Here is a 13,648-nt window from a genome sequence, read left to right as displayed (position 1 = left end):
ATCACTTTATGAATTCTATATCCCGACTTCACGTGCACAAGAACCATTTTTGTCGATAGTATCGTAGAGCCTTTTTTCTCCTATTTGATCATTTTTGTGAATATCCTGCGTAAAAGCATTTTGAAGAGTTTCTTGATTCGAAGTACGTACTATACGTGTGTTTATGATTCGATACCATGAAGTTTTTCTTTCTTATCTGCGTATACATCTTGTCACTACCTGGGTGCGCCTAGAGATAGTTCTTTTTTGAAACTTCCTACCAATAGCGGCAAATAGTGGTTTGTTGTAAGAGCGTGGTGACGGGTTCTTACCTGGTAATTGCCCAGTGATGGAGAAATGTGTTCTGTAAGCCTGCTGTCATATTATAAACCATCGATATCTCACTATGACTGAAAAAGATGACAATCTAATTGACACCTGCTCACGTACGAGGCTTTATTCTAGTGTTGAAAATAGCGCGCGAATCCCCCTAACCCTTAATCTACCTACGAACGAGCCTACGTATATACGAGATTAATGGTAGACGTGGTGTTGGGTATTATGTATATTCAGGAATATTAACGCGTCTTATAGCTATAATACATGTTTTTGTAATTATATATAAAATATAATATATAACTATAAATATACAGATAATTATAGTAATATTATTATTATATATCAAAAGCACTACTACATTAACCCCTACCCCTACCCTTACCATCATATTCCAGAGATCTCACCGTCACCTTATAGAGACCCATCATATGTCAAATCTCGTAATGATCACACATGTATTAACTTTACTCTTTAGATGAGACCGCGCTGTAATATGACAGAACTGTCACCAGGCCTTACTGGGCCCTTACAAATATCCATATATTTCCGCTATTGACCGTTCAAGGGATCTTGAATATCGTAAGGTATTGATTGTAACTAGCTTGTTCTGTAGACTATGCATATGCCTTCCCAGCCCTAACCCGCCGCAACAGTCCTCCACGATCCTGCTCATCCGACTGAAAAACCATCTCCAGCCGTCGCTCAGACTCAACTTCCCGAACACTAACCAAATTCCGAAACGTATCTGTCCGCGATATGCGCACACTCGCATTCTCTAGTACCTTGCTAGGACGAGAATTGAACGCCAAAGCCGTTATACTCGCAATCGTATCCCAGGCTCGCGAGCTATGGCCAGTAACGCTATTTCAGCGATATCTAGAAAAGGGCTTTTGAACATGTTCTGCACAATATCATACTCTCTATGGTCATTCTCCTGGGCATTCTTTCCATGTCCATGGCTCCTTCCTTTTCGGTCACTCCTTCCTTGTGGCAGTTATAGCTACCTCAACATGGTCGCTCCTTCCCCTTTCGTCGCTCTTTCCATTTTGGCACAGCGTCGAGCACCACGCAACATGGTCGTCTCTCATCCTCCGGCCCTCCTCATCATCCAGTCTCATTCCTCCAAATCGTCTCGTCTTCCGTGTCCCCCTGTGCTCTACAAGAATGTCGTCCACTATGGAGTATATGCTGGACGTTAGTTGGCAATGCTTCACTGCTTCAAGTGATTCGATGAATCAGCGATTTAGAATTGTGGCACCTACAAAACTTGACTTGTCATCTATTTTTTATTCTATGAGCCTCACATTCTGTCGTGGACTACTCGATGTCGTACGAGCTACTGGACCACCTTCTATTACATGGTTCGAGTCACTTCCGGACGAAGTTCCTAAAAATTCTTGGGGTGTCTATGCTATTATCCTCCGGAAAGACGGCCATCCTCCAGGTCTTTACATCGGATCAGGAACCCAGACTTTTGGAGGAGTCAGAAAACGAATCAGGACATATTATATCAATTCATGTTATGCCCCTAAGAATATCCGAGCCTATCATCGGAATGGATACTCTATTGTCCATCATTGTTTACTTGCCCGGTGTCCAATTCCACGTCCAGAACATGTTCCGAGATTTCGGACTGCCATTCTTATCATGGAAGCAGCTTTTGCTTCAATCTTTTGGGCTATGGCTCATCGCAATAAGTCGTATGGCTTGGACTCCACTTGTCCATGGTCTCGAGACTTATTCGAATGGAATGGTTTATGCAGTCACAATCCTTTTATTGAGGGACTTTACCCTTCCGAGATTGGCCTCGAAGTTTCGTCTGAGGAGCTCAAGCAAATCGCAATTGTGACTAAAGATAGACGCCGTCTTCAGGCCAGAGCCTTCCGGTGGAGAAACAGGGAGACACTCCGTCGTCTTGACAGAGCCCGCTATGGCACGTCATATCGACAACTCAAATATCGAAAAGTGCTGGCCAGTAAGAAATACTTTTGTGCGTCTTGTAAGAAAGCGTTCGCTCAAAATACGTATCTCGTCCGGCATAACAAGACTTCCCATCACCTCCGGAGACTCGAGAGAGGAGACGTCCCCTATATGTGTGAGCCTTGTGGAAAGTCCTTCGCCTATCCATCTCACTTGGCAAAACATAATACGAGTCTTAAGCACATCATAAACACACCTGATCTTGGGACTGTGGAATCTCGCTTCCAGGAGGGAAAAGCTTTCAAGTGTGAGCCTTGTGGAAAGTCCTTCGCTTCTCCATCTCAGTTGGCACTACATAATACGGGTCTTAAGCACATCATGAACACACCTGATCTTGGGACTGTGGAATCTCGCGTCCAGCAGGGAAAAGCTTTCAAGTGCGAGCCTTGTGGACATCCCTCTGAGTTGGCACTACATAATACGAGTCTTCAGCACATCATGAACACACCTGATCTTGGGACTGTGGAATCTCGCGTCCAGCAGGGAAAAGCTTTCAAGTGCGAGCCTTGTGGACAGTCCTTTTTTAAACCAAGTCAACTAGAGAGGCATAAGAAAACCGGAAGGCATATTAAGCGACTTGAGTCACTGGCTGAGACTAAGGACATGAGATATGGATGTGAATCTTGCGGGTTCTACACCAATTACCTGTCCAACTTCCAGAGACACGAAATGTCCACCAAACACCGGAATGGAACTTCACGTCAATGATCAGCGAGACTCTGTCCTTGGTCAGTTGTCGTTACTCGTCACTGTCTCGTTCCTTCACTCTCGTCATCAGTCACTCTCGTCTTGTTCCATGTCCGGTCCCTTTCCGTGTCTCATTCCTTTCCATATCCTATCTTCCCCTATGTTTGTCCTTCCATGTCTTATTTTCTTTCTATATCGTTTTCTTCCATGTCTGCTTGCTTTCCATATCTGCTTGCTTTCCATATCTGCTTGCTTTCCCTATCTCGTCCCTTTCCATGTATGGTGTCATAGGTTAGCCGTTATGTATTTAGCTTAGCCGCCCCAAAGTGCCCTTGCGTGACTAGATGAGCTTAGATTAGCACGTACGGAAGCATAATCATCATACATTCCACTAATAGCCATCCCTTATAAAATGGTAGTATTCGTCCAAAGCGTATACTCAGGGACAGGTTGACATCGTGAAGGACTGTTAACTATCGTGATTAATCCAGAATTCGACATCTGGACCTATACGTGACCTAGAGTATAATGGGAGACTATAAGTGGATGGATGATGATCGTATTCATGCTAAGCTAACGTGCTCGGCTCATTCCAAAATGGTAGCATTGTTCTGAGCGTTCAGCTGGGACTTATTGAGGAGGGCGTATAGTGCTCGCTATATCCAATCAATTCGTCCAGAATTGAAAGGACGACGCGACCACACGAAATCCTCCTCCGACACTCCACCCGACCGAATCAGACTCTACTCCAACGCCCGATCTTTATTCCATCTCAACGACAGTAACAACCATCGGATCATTGAATCGGATGGATGAGAGTTTATTGGACCGTGTCTTACAGCTCCACTCTCTTACTATACTGCCACAATTCCGACAGCGTATCCTATATACGCTGTTTACCAAAATTGATCACCTAGTCCATGACTACAACCTGTTGCCACCATCCTGGAACGACTGCGGCTTCTACGGCAATACGGACTATGTTACGGACAAGATAATAACAACAAAGGAAGCAAAATTCATAGCAAAAGAGTTACAGATTCCGATTCCCAAAAATTGGCGACCGATAGCATTCGTAAAGTCTTGGGATCAAGAAATTCAACCGGGGAACGAAATTGCAAAAGAGTAATGCCATCACCAACGAGCTCTCAATCCTCTCCATCCATAGACCTACACCTTCCGGAATCCCCTGAGACGACGCGTACTATACAAGGACAGGACGACGTCGCAAAATCCATACGAAGACTACTATTACACCCGAATCCAGGATGGATCTCATCCATTTTCACCGACAACACCGCCCCTGCAAACCTCTATTCCAAAGCGCAATATAAGAGAGACACGGTCTACATTGTCAGTATGACTAGTCTTATCTCCAATAGATAGTACCTACAACTGGCACCATTCCTAAAGGAAGCTGACTATATAGCGGCCGCGGCCTTAGTCACCTGTATGAATGGGAAGAAAAGGGACGAGTTTATACAAAAGGCTACAACTGTTATAGCGGATGGATTACATTCAGTAAACAACATCGACACCATCTAAAGATTCCTCGAACGCTTCCGCGCGGGACCGTGACCCATAGCCCCACAAGATGTGGAAGCCGGAGAAGAAGATAAGTCACTCAACAGGAGGGTAATCTCGGTCACATCAACAAAGGTAAGAAGCCGGCCCATCGCTCAGAAAGGCAAATGGGCGAAACGTCAGACCGACCAAGTGATTCAAGTGGCCTGTCCGGACGTACCGACCCGGACGATTCGGACGATTCACCACCCGATTCTAATGAAGACGTTACCCACCGGAGTCATCAGGGCCAGCATAGGACCTCTGGACAGAGACACCGGAAGACCTTGAAGGTGGAGGATGTCTCTTTATTCGACCTCAAAAATCGGCCGGTAACAACGTTTACAAAGCGAATAAGACAGCTAGCGAGAGCCTATAGCAAAAACACAGTGCTGGAAGTCATTCCTCTATATTTACAGAGTGACGCCCTAGATTAATATACTCATCTCTCAGATCAAATAACAAAATGTAAGAGGGGTTTACAAGGGCGTAGTAGTACGGGTGCTAGATAGGGTAAGAAACGTAGGGTTATATAGCGTTCGCAGCTATTGGCTGCTCTCTAGGAATCGTGGCCCCTACGGCCTCGCTAACGTAATCGGTAAGCGAGTTGGCCATGTAAGCGGGTTGGCCACCTTCAATACACATACAGAATGGCCTATATTCGTACCCTCATTACTCTACATCNGAGTTGGCCATGTAAGCGGGTTGGCCACCTTCAATACACATACAGAATGGCCTATATTCGTACCCTCATTACTCTACATCACAGACCTGTCTCTATGTTATCTGATGTATATATCTTTAATATATCATTATCAACCTATCAACAAAGTATATAGGGGTTTAAGTAACTATATCTTTGAGTGGTTCATGTTTTGCATAATTACACCGGTTTTCAGCTGTATTATATATAAAATGGTATGATCACTACTTTACACTAGTCTTAATTAAATATTTTTATTATATTAAGTGATCTAATACTAACATATGAATCACAAATCGAGATTTCCACTGGATGTTGAGTCATGATGGTATGAACATAGGCCATTTTGTATGTGTATTGAAGGTGGCCAACCCGCTTACATGGCCAACTCGCTTACCGAATACGTTATGAAGTTTTGTTTGCTGACTAATACATGACTAAGCCTAGCCGAAGTTATAATGGACGCGTATGAGTGGAGAAAGATGATGCTATTCTTATGGCTAAGTGGTCGGCTAACTAGCTATCTATTATGCGGCTAGCTCGAGCACGTGACAGATGCCCCCTCTGTAAAATGGACTGTCCTCAGTCCGATGAGTAAATAGAAAACTTGCAAGCCTCCATCCTTAACAATTTCGGAGGAAACATAAAACCAGAAGGTGCACATATAGGTAAATGAACGAAATTGCAAACCTCCATCTTTAACGATTTCGGAGGAAACCGGAGAGACAATAGGGAAGAGATTAATTCAACTTTCGGATCTTCTTCGGAGGGGCCTCGTCCATCTCATAATACCAGTTCAGGCTGTAAAAGTCTCTCCACGAGACCACTTCCGGATAACCGTCTGCTACCCTGAAGTATCCCTGTATAGTTCCGTCATTGGCGTACATCTCTATCAATGGTTTCGAGCGGCTTCCGTATATGACCAGAATTCCGAGCCCGGACGCACAGACCATGGAAGTACGGGGTATGATCCCCCATAGGACGTTTGTCAATGCTCCTGGTATGGTTTTTAGTTCCTTTTGAGGGATCAACCTGTTATTCTCTGCTCTGTAACGACCCAAGCTATGATTAGCTGTCGTAGCGGTGTAAATCTTCATATTCCGTCTGGTTCCCTCTGCGCAGTGCTTGATTACAAGTCCTGTCGCAAAACAGTCTATCGCTATAGGTATCAGACCTTCCTCCGGATCTAGAGGTATGTGTCCATTGCTGAATGAGTAGGTATGCTCTAGAGTATGTAACGGAGGTGGTGTCATGTGTTCCGTCCGGCCCAATAGGCGGTTGAAGGTTGCCAATAGGCGAGTCAGCACTGATGGACGATCCGGCAGCTTCTGTCGCACTGTCAGTGGTTCTGGCGGGGCTGTAGAAGCTGGTGATACTCCTGGATCGGAAGCTGGAGGATTGGATGGCTGTGGAGGCAGAACTTGGGGGGGAGGCTTGGCCGCTGCCAAGGCTAGAGCACTGGCTGTTGACAGAACCGGAGGGCTGGATGTTGCTGGCTCTGACGATAGGACTGGAGGAKTGGATGGKGKAGCTGAGGAACGAACCTCCTCGATCATTGAAGCCCTCCTTTTCATGAATGCTGCAGGGGGGAATTTTCGTGTCGGTGGAATCTCGTTGGACGTAGATTCGGTGGCTGCCCCTTCTCCATCTCTATCATCCTCCATTCCGCCTGTTTCCGATGACGTTCCTCCTTCCTTCTGATAGTTGAGGATTTGCGCTGTGTTCATGAATAACACGAAACCCTGTCTCACGTATTCGATACGTGCAGCGATCGCCCATTTGTGATGTCCCACTCGTTGTGCGTAGGCGTATAAAGGCTCATGGTCTGGAATGACATCTCGGAAGTTGGACGACTTGAATTTGGTATCATGGATCAGTGCTTCCATCCGTCGCTTCTCTTCCTCCGAGTGGAGTTTCTTTTCCATGCGCTTACGGTGTCGATCCATTGTTCGTTTGTGATTCCCGGTATCAAATGGTTTCGACTTGAGTAACTCTTCCTTGACTGGTTCCATCTTTTCCAGTTCATCTATGGTCATTGAATCATAGTCAACCTGCTCTTCCGGTGTCGATATTGAGTCCTCTTCCTCTTCCGATGTCGATATTGAGCCCTCCTCCTCTCCTGGTATCATTATTGCCTCGTAGTTCGGAGATTGCGCATCGGAAGTATCGGTAGTGGACGTATTGGATGTGGGCGCATTGAACGTGGGAGTCCTCTTGACTGTCTTCTTGGTGGGCGCGGAGTACGGAGTAAAGAAACTTTTGCTGCGAGCGGGCCCAGGCATGGTGGGTGAAGATCAGATCCTGTAACGAAGTGATGGTTGAGTGCGACCGTGGGGATTGGATGAGCGAAGTGACAATTGGATGCGCGAAGTGAGAACTGGATGCGCGAAGTGAGAACTGGATGCGCGAAGTGAGAATTGGATGCGCGAAGTGAGAATTGGATGCGCGAAGTGAGAATTGGATGCGCGAAGTGAGAACTGGATGCGCGAAGTGAGGATCGGACGCGACCGTAACAAGGTAGGTGAGGTTTGATCCTGGTTTGGGGCTTGTTGATGGCTTCTCGAGTGAGCCGTCAGTGAGGCCGTCGTGGACAGTAATTGCTCCTTATACGGTGTCTCTTGTGTGTATTTGGGCTCTTTCGAACAGCAGATTGAATCTCAAGTTGAGGTCACTTCAAGTGTGGAGTTATAGTGCGATTCATCGCTGGTCGTGACGGTTCAAACAAGATGTCGCAAGGCAATGCTTCTAAGGATGAGTAGAATATGCGTTTGATAATGATAGTGGAAGGTGGCACCTTCGAGAATGTATGGAATAAGGTAAGGGATGTCTGGTGGTAAGGATAGTGTCGTGTTTCTTGTGAAAGGATCAGGGCTGGTCTTGATTGCTCTGATCGTCAGGTCTTTGGGGAGTTGTCCGTTGGGTTGGGGGAGATGTTTTGTCTTCGAATTCCGCGACGAGCGCTGGGCATTGGGTTGAGACAATTGCTGCCGGTTGCCACGTTGTCTGGTTTGTAGTCTTGTATTTGACGAGGTAATACCAGATCTTCCGTTTTGACCCCTGCTGGATCGGTCTCGGTTTCTTGTCTATAACCTGATCGATCTCGAACGGAAGTCGGATCTGATGTACTTCTTCTGGGATTGTCGTTGTCACTGGGCGGTCCCATTCGTCCTCTGGGGCTTGTTCTAAATGGATGACGGAGATCACTGGATGTATGCTTAGGTCGGGTGGCAGCTCGAGCTCGTAGGCTAGGTTACCAATTCGTCTTTTGATGGGAAATGGTCCTATTTTTAGGGGTGAAAATACTGTAGATCCATCCGCTTTGTACCCATTGTGACCAGGCTTCCTCGTTAATCGGATGTATACCTTGTTTTTCATCTCCACCGGTTTATGTTTCTGGTCGAAGTAGAATGCCATGCGACTCTGTGCGTACTGTGTTGCGTCCGCTGCTTCTGCTCGGATGCGTTCCCGTTCTTTGATAAAGTCATCCGCTGAGTCAAATCGGAAGTCGCCTTGGGGAATAAATTCTGACCTGGCTTCCACGCCGTAGAGTAGTTCGAAGGGTGTTTTGCCGGTTGTTTCACTCTTGGACGTGAATAGAAAGTGTTCAACGTCTGGTAATAACTCGTCCCATATCGTGTCGTCCGGAAGCTGGAATAACAAGCATCGGAGCATTGTCTCGATGATGGCGTTTATTCTCTCCGTCTGTCCATCGGCCGCTGGATGGTATGCTGCTGTAATGCCGAGTCTGACGGACGCACGGCGGAATAAGTAGGACCAAAAGTCGGATGTGAATTTGGCGTCCCTATCGGAAATGATGACTTGTGGTAGTCCCCATGATGGGTAGACATGTCGGAAGTAGGCTTTGGCCCAATCAATTGCCGTGTATTTCGTTGTTCCTGGGATCAGCTTAACGGCTTTCGTGAATTTTTCTACGATCACTATCAGGGCGTCGTAGTTATTTTTGGATTTCGGTAGTCCAATAACGAAGTCCATCGTAATGGTTGTGAATGGTTGGCATGGTGTCGTGATGGGTTGAAGCTGTCCGTATTGTTGGTGCTAATCGTCTTTGGACGCTCTGCAGACTGGACAGGCTAGTACATAAGACTCGACCAATGCCTTCAGCCTTGGGACATAAATCGTTTTGCGTAATCTGTCTTGCGTTTTCTGGACGCCTGGGTGACCCTTATGATCATGGGCTGCCATCAAGATCAAGCGATGAGCTTTTGCGGGGATGCACAATCTCTCCGCATTTTCCCTCACCATGTATAGTAGTCCGGTAGTCACGTCCAGTTTGAAGCCATTCCTGGTGGGATTTCCGGGCTGCAATTGGTCCTTCATCCTGTCGCCTATCTCTCGAAGATTTTTGTAGATGCGGCCCAGGTGTCGGTCGTCAGGTAGTGGTGTATTCCGAATCTCCGTAAACGACTGTTGAGATAGAGGAAGTGTTTGTTGATGATGGGAATGGAGTTCGTAAGGGGTTTTTGGAGAAGAAGTGTTTGGAGTTGTGGTGTCCGGGGCTGCTCCTTCCGGATTCCCGTGGTCTAATGCCTGAGGCTCCGATCTGGTTTTCTTCTTTCTTGGTGGCAGGGAGAATCCGATATGCTCAGCGACTCGCTTGGATTCTTCTGTAGTGAGGTGTTGAGCTACTACCCAGTCTGTAGGTCCGTAATACCCGCAATCGTTAAGCTGGTAGTTTTGGACTTGCAATTGGTGGTTCGTGAGAACGTCCTGTAGCGCTTGCAGGAATCCTGGACGAGCTCGTTTTTGGAACGGCTTAAGAGATAGGAAGCTGTGTAGCTGTAGTATGCGGTCCAAGATTTGGTCGTCCATGAATCGGACGTAGTTCTTGTTGTTGTTGATGTGTCGATCAGAGGTTTTGAATTGGACGATATCGAACAGGTACGTACTCCCATCAATTCTGGACAAACTGAGTAGAAGAGGACAATCCTATACGGATATCGCTCTGGCTCTGTCCTGGCTGGACGCCTTGAACAGTGCTACCATTCTATAATGGACGCGTATGAGTGGAGAAAGATGATGCTATTCTTATGGCTAAGTGGTCGGCTAACTAGCTATCTAATATGCGGCTAGCTCGAGCACGTGACAGAGGTCATGTATGTCACGTGCCCGGGATACAGAGAGCTTTGCCGCAGCGGCATTCGTTCCACGGCCTTACACAAAAACCATACAGGAATCTCTAACCAAATACATCTTCCAACGAAACGGCATTTCAAGAAGAGCGCATATAAGACACGACAGCAAGCAAACAGACTCAAATTCCGATTTAACACGGAAAAGAACCTATCACTATAAGAATATATCAAGCAAAAGATTATACTCCTCTAGGAAGCAAACATCCGAGATAAAGAAGAAGTCATCACTTGAGTTTGAGAAAAGCTAAATCCAACTATCATGAACCCAGTACGACCGGAGGGCTCTCTCAAAGAATTTTCAACTGCAGTTTTCCGACAAGAAGAACCGGCACGCTTGCAGTGGAACCAGCTCATCCGAGCAGCTGGAAGGTCGAGCTTGTCCAAATCAGGCCCATCCGCCAAAAGAAGCTTCAAGTCCGAACGTCGGGGTGACAAGAAGGACGAGAAGAAACCAGCTTCCGAAAAAAAATTTAATTTGTGACTCAACTCATACCCTCTGCCACGCCAGGACGACGTATTTGAGGCGGTCGGAGGTCGCTCTATCTTCTCCTCCATGGACATTCGGAAAGGCTTCTTCCAACAGCCTATAGGAACGGAGGACAGGTGGAAGACAACATTCGTGACTTCACATCGAGGACTGGAGAGACTCAAGGTGTCAACGATGGGCCTAGCAACCGCCCCGTCCTTCTTCCAACAAAGAATGGAAAACATACTCAGGTCGTACTTGTGGAAGACAGTCAATGTTTATGTGGATGGCATAATAGCTTTCTCGAGGACACAAAGCGAGCATCTAAAGCATCTGGACGAGGTACTCACCCTCCTCGAAGCTTCAGGACTGACACTCCAGATCTCCAAATGTCATTTCGCGTATGGATCGATCAAGGCCTTGGGACATCACATTTCCAGACTGGGCTTAGCGACAGACGAAGACAAGATCCGGGCCATCAAGGAGCTGGACTATCCAAAATTCCTAGCTGAACTGGAAATGGGCCTCGGACTGTTCAACTACTACCGGAAATATTGTCTAGGGTACTCCTTCAACGCCGCTGATACTTCCTCCAACGTCTCCAACAACGAATCCGACTGAGCAGAATGATCCGATAGGACTCACGGAGTCCATAGAGAATCATTCCTAATCACTTCGCAACCTCCACTATCATTATCAAGCGCAGGCTTTACCATCCTTATGAATCCACTGCGCAATTGAATTCCCATCTTCACAACCCTACACATGAAGTAACCACAACTGAGGCCAATCCTATCGCTCAGACGAACCAAAACACATACAAAAAGCGCCCTACGAGGAGCAATTACGATCCAGGACTGCTTCACCATTAGCATACTTACAAAGGCTCCCAACAAGCCCTAAAGCAATACCAAACCTCACTTCAGTTCATTCCACTCGTCGCTCCAACTTTCAATTAACCAGCCAATCCTGACTTCACTGACAAACTACGGTCGCATCCATTCCTCACTTCGCGCATCCAATTCTCACTTCGCGCATCCAATTCTCACTTCGCGCATCCAATTCTCACTTCGCGCATCCAATTCTCACTTCGCGCATCCAATTCTCACCTCGCGCATCCAATTCTCACTTCGCGCATCCATTCCTCACTTCGTTTACAGACTACGGTCGCATCTGACCCTTGACCTACCTAGCCAATTCTTGCTTACCCATCCATTCGCGCACTACGTTCGCATTCAATCCCCAGTCACCTATCCAATCGCTCAAACAATTGCCACGTTCACTATGGAGACAGGAGTGGACTACGACTCAATGCCGAAGGAGGATCTACGAAGAGTGGACGAAGTCTGGGCCATGACAGGCAAGAGGAAGCCATTCGATGCGGGGAACCACATACGAACACTAGCTCGACACCATGAACGGATGGAAAAGCAACTCCATTCGGACACGCAAAGGCAACAAATGGAGAGACTCATTCACGATAACAAATTTAAGTCGTCTAACTTCCGAAACGTCGCTCCGCAACTGGAACCCGTGTACGCCTACGCAAGACGATTAAAAGGATACGAAACGTGGATGACTGACCAGCGCATTGAATACGTTAGAAAGGCTTTCTGTCAGGGGATGAGCGCAGAGACAATCCTTGACTACGAGAAGTATGACGACCAGGAAGAGCAAGAAGATCAAGAAGACCAGGAAGATCAAGAAGACCAGGAAGATCAAGAAGACCAGGAGGATCAAGAAGACCAGGAGGATCAAGAAGACCAGGAGGATCAAGAAGACCAGGAGGATCACGAGAATGAAGCAACTGCTGTCCCCAAGCCTGCTTCCATCAGGACTCAACCGAACAATCGTTGCACACCTGCACCAATGAAGAAAAGGATGCGATCAATAATAGATTCCGATCCACCTGTCCTGCCGACATCCAATCGTCCAGGCTCATCCACAGCTCCTATACCTGCCGACATCCAATCGTCCAGGCTCATCCACAGCTCCTATAGAGCCGCGTCCACCTGTCCTGCMGACATCCAATCGTCCAGGCTCATCCACAGCTCCTATAGAGCCGCGTCCACCTGTCCTGCCGACATCCAATCGTCCAGGCTCATCCACAGCTCCTATAGAGCCGCGTCCACCTGTCCTGCAGACATCCAATCGTCCAAGCTCATCCACAGCTCCTACAGAGCCGCGTCCACCTGTCCTGCCGACATCCAATCGTCCAGGTTCATCCACAGCTCCTATAGAGCCGCGTCCACCTGTCCCAGTCTCTTCCTCAGCTCCACGCCCATCTGGATTAAACCGTCTACAGACATTAGCCAGCCGACTGTGGGCAGCATTCAGGCAGCCACAACACATGGCACCAACTCCAACACCTCCACCACAGACTCCACAATGCGACTATACAGTGAATAACGGATGTATGTCCTTGGAACCAGAGGAAGGACTGATACCAATCGCAGTGGACTGTTTTGGAACGGGATTAGTCGTTAAACACTGCGCAGACGGAACGAAACGCAATATGACAGTCTACACTTCCATTATAGGCAACCATTGTCTTGGACGTTACAGAGTAGCGACAGGTATATTGATTCCCCAAAAAGCACTGGAGTCAAAGCCAGGAGCAAGCACGAATGCACTATGGGGCGTGGTACCCCGTACCTCCATGGTGTACGCGTCCGCACTAGGGGTTCTAGTGGTCTACGGAAGCCGCTCAGAACCTCTTGTCGACATGTATCACAGTGATGGTACGATCGAGGGATACTTCCGAGTAGCAGACGGCTA

The 13,648-nt window shown here is 47.3% G+C and overlaps 4 protein-coding genes across 4 annotated transcripts; 2 read left to right on the top strand and 2 right to left on the bottom strand.

The window, feature by feature from the left end:
- Positions 1–5,991: 5,991 nt before the first annotated feature.
- BHQ10_003934 (uncharacterized protein) lies at positions 5,992–7,533 on the bottom strand (the record flags this gene model as incomplete). The annotated part of the gene is made up of 1 exon (XM_040876245.1): positions 5,992–7,533. One exon carries the CDS (start codon positions 7,531–7,533, stop codon positions 5,992–5,994), a length of 1,542 nt encoding a protein of 513 aa, XP_040732438.1.
- Positions 7,534–8,116: 583 nt separating this feature from the next.
- BHQ10_003933 (uncharacterized protein) lies at positions 8,117–9,244 on the bottom strand (the record flags this gene model as incomplete). The annotated part of the gene is made up of 1 exon (XM_040876244.1): positions 8,117–9,244. The coding sequence occupies one exon, from the start codon at positions 9,242–9,244 to the stop codon at positions 8,117–8,119; it is 1,128 nt and encodes a 375-aa protein (XP_040732437.1).
- A 1,821-nt stretch (positions 9,245–11,065) lies between these two features.
- On the top strand, positions 11,066–11,491 carry BHQ10_003932 (uncharacterized protein; the record flags this gene model as incomplete). Its single annotated transcript, XM_040876243.1, has 1 exon — positions 11,066–11,491. The coding sequence occupies one exon, from the start codon at positions 11,066–11,068 to the stop codon at positions 11,489–11,491; it is 426 nt and encodes a 141-aa protein (XP_040732436.1).
- A 663-nt stretch (positions 11,492–12,154) lies between these two features.
- Positions 12,155–13,279, top strand: BHQ10_003931 (uncharacterized protein; the record flags this gene model as incomplete). Its single annotated transcript, XM_040876242.1, has 1 exon — positions 12,155–13,279. One exon carries the CDS (start codon positions 12,155–12,157, stop codon positions 13,277–13,279), a length of 1,125 nt encoding a protein of 374 aa, XP_040732435.1.
- Positions 13,280–13,648: the final 369 nt, after the last annotated feature.

Source organism: Talaromyces amestolkiae (genome assembly GCF_001896365.1).
Source record: "Talaromyces amestolkiae strain CIB chromosome Unknown scaffold6.1, whole genome shotgun sequence".
NCBI classification, from domain to species: Eukaryota; Fungi; Ascomycota; class Eurotiomycetes; order Eurotiales; family Trichocomaceae; genus Talaromyces; species Talaromyces amestolkiae.
Note: the sequence above shows the minus strand (reverse complement) of the source record. Positions and strands in the feature narration are given on the sequence as shown.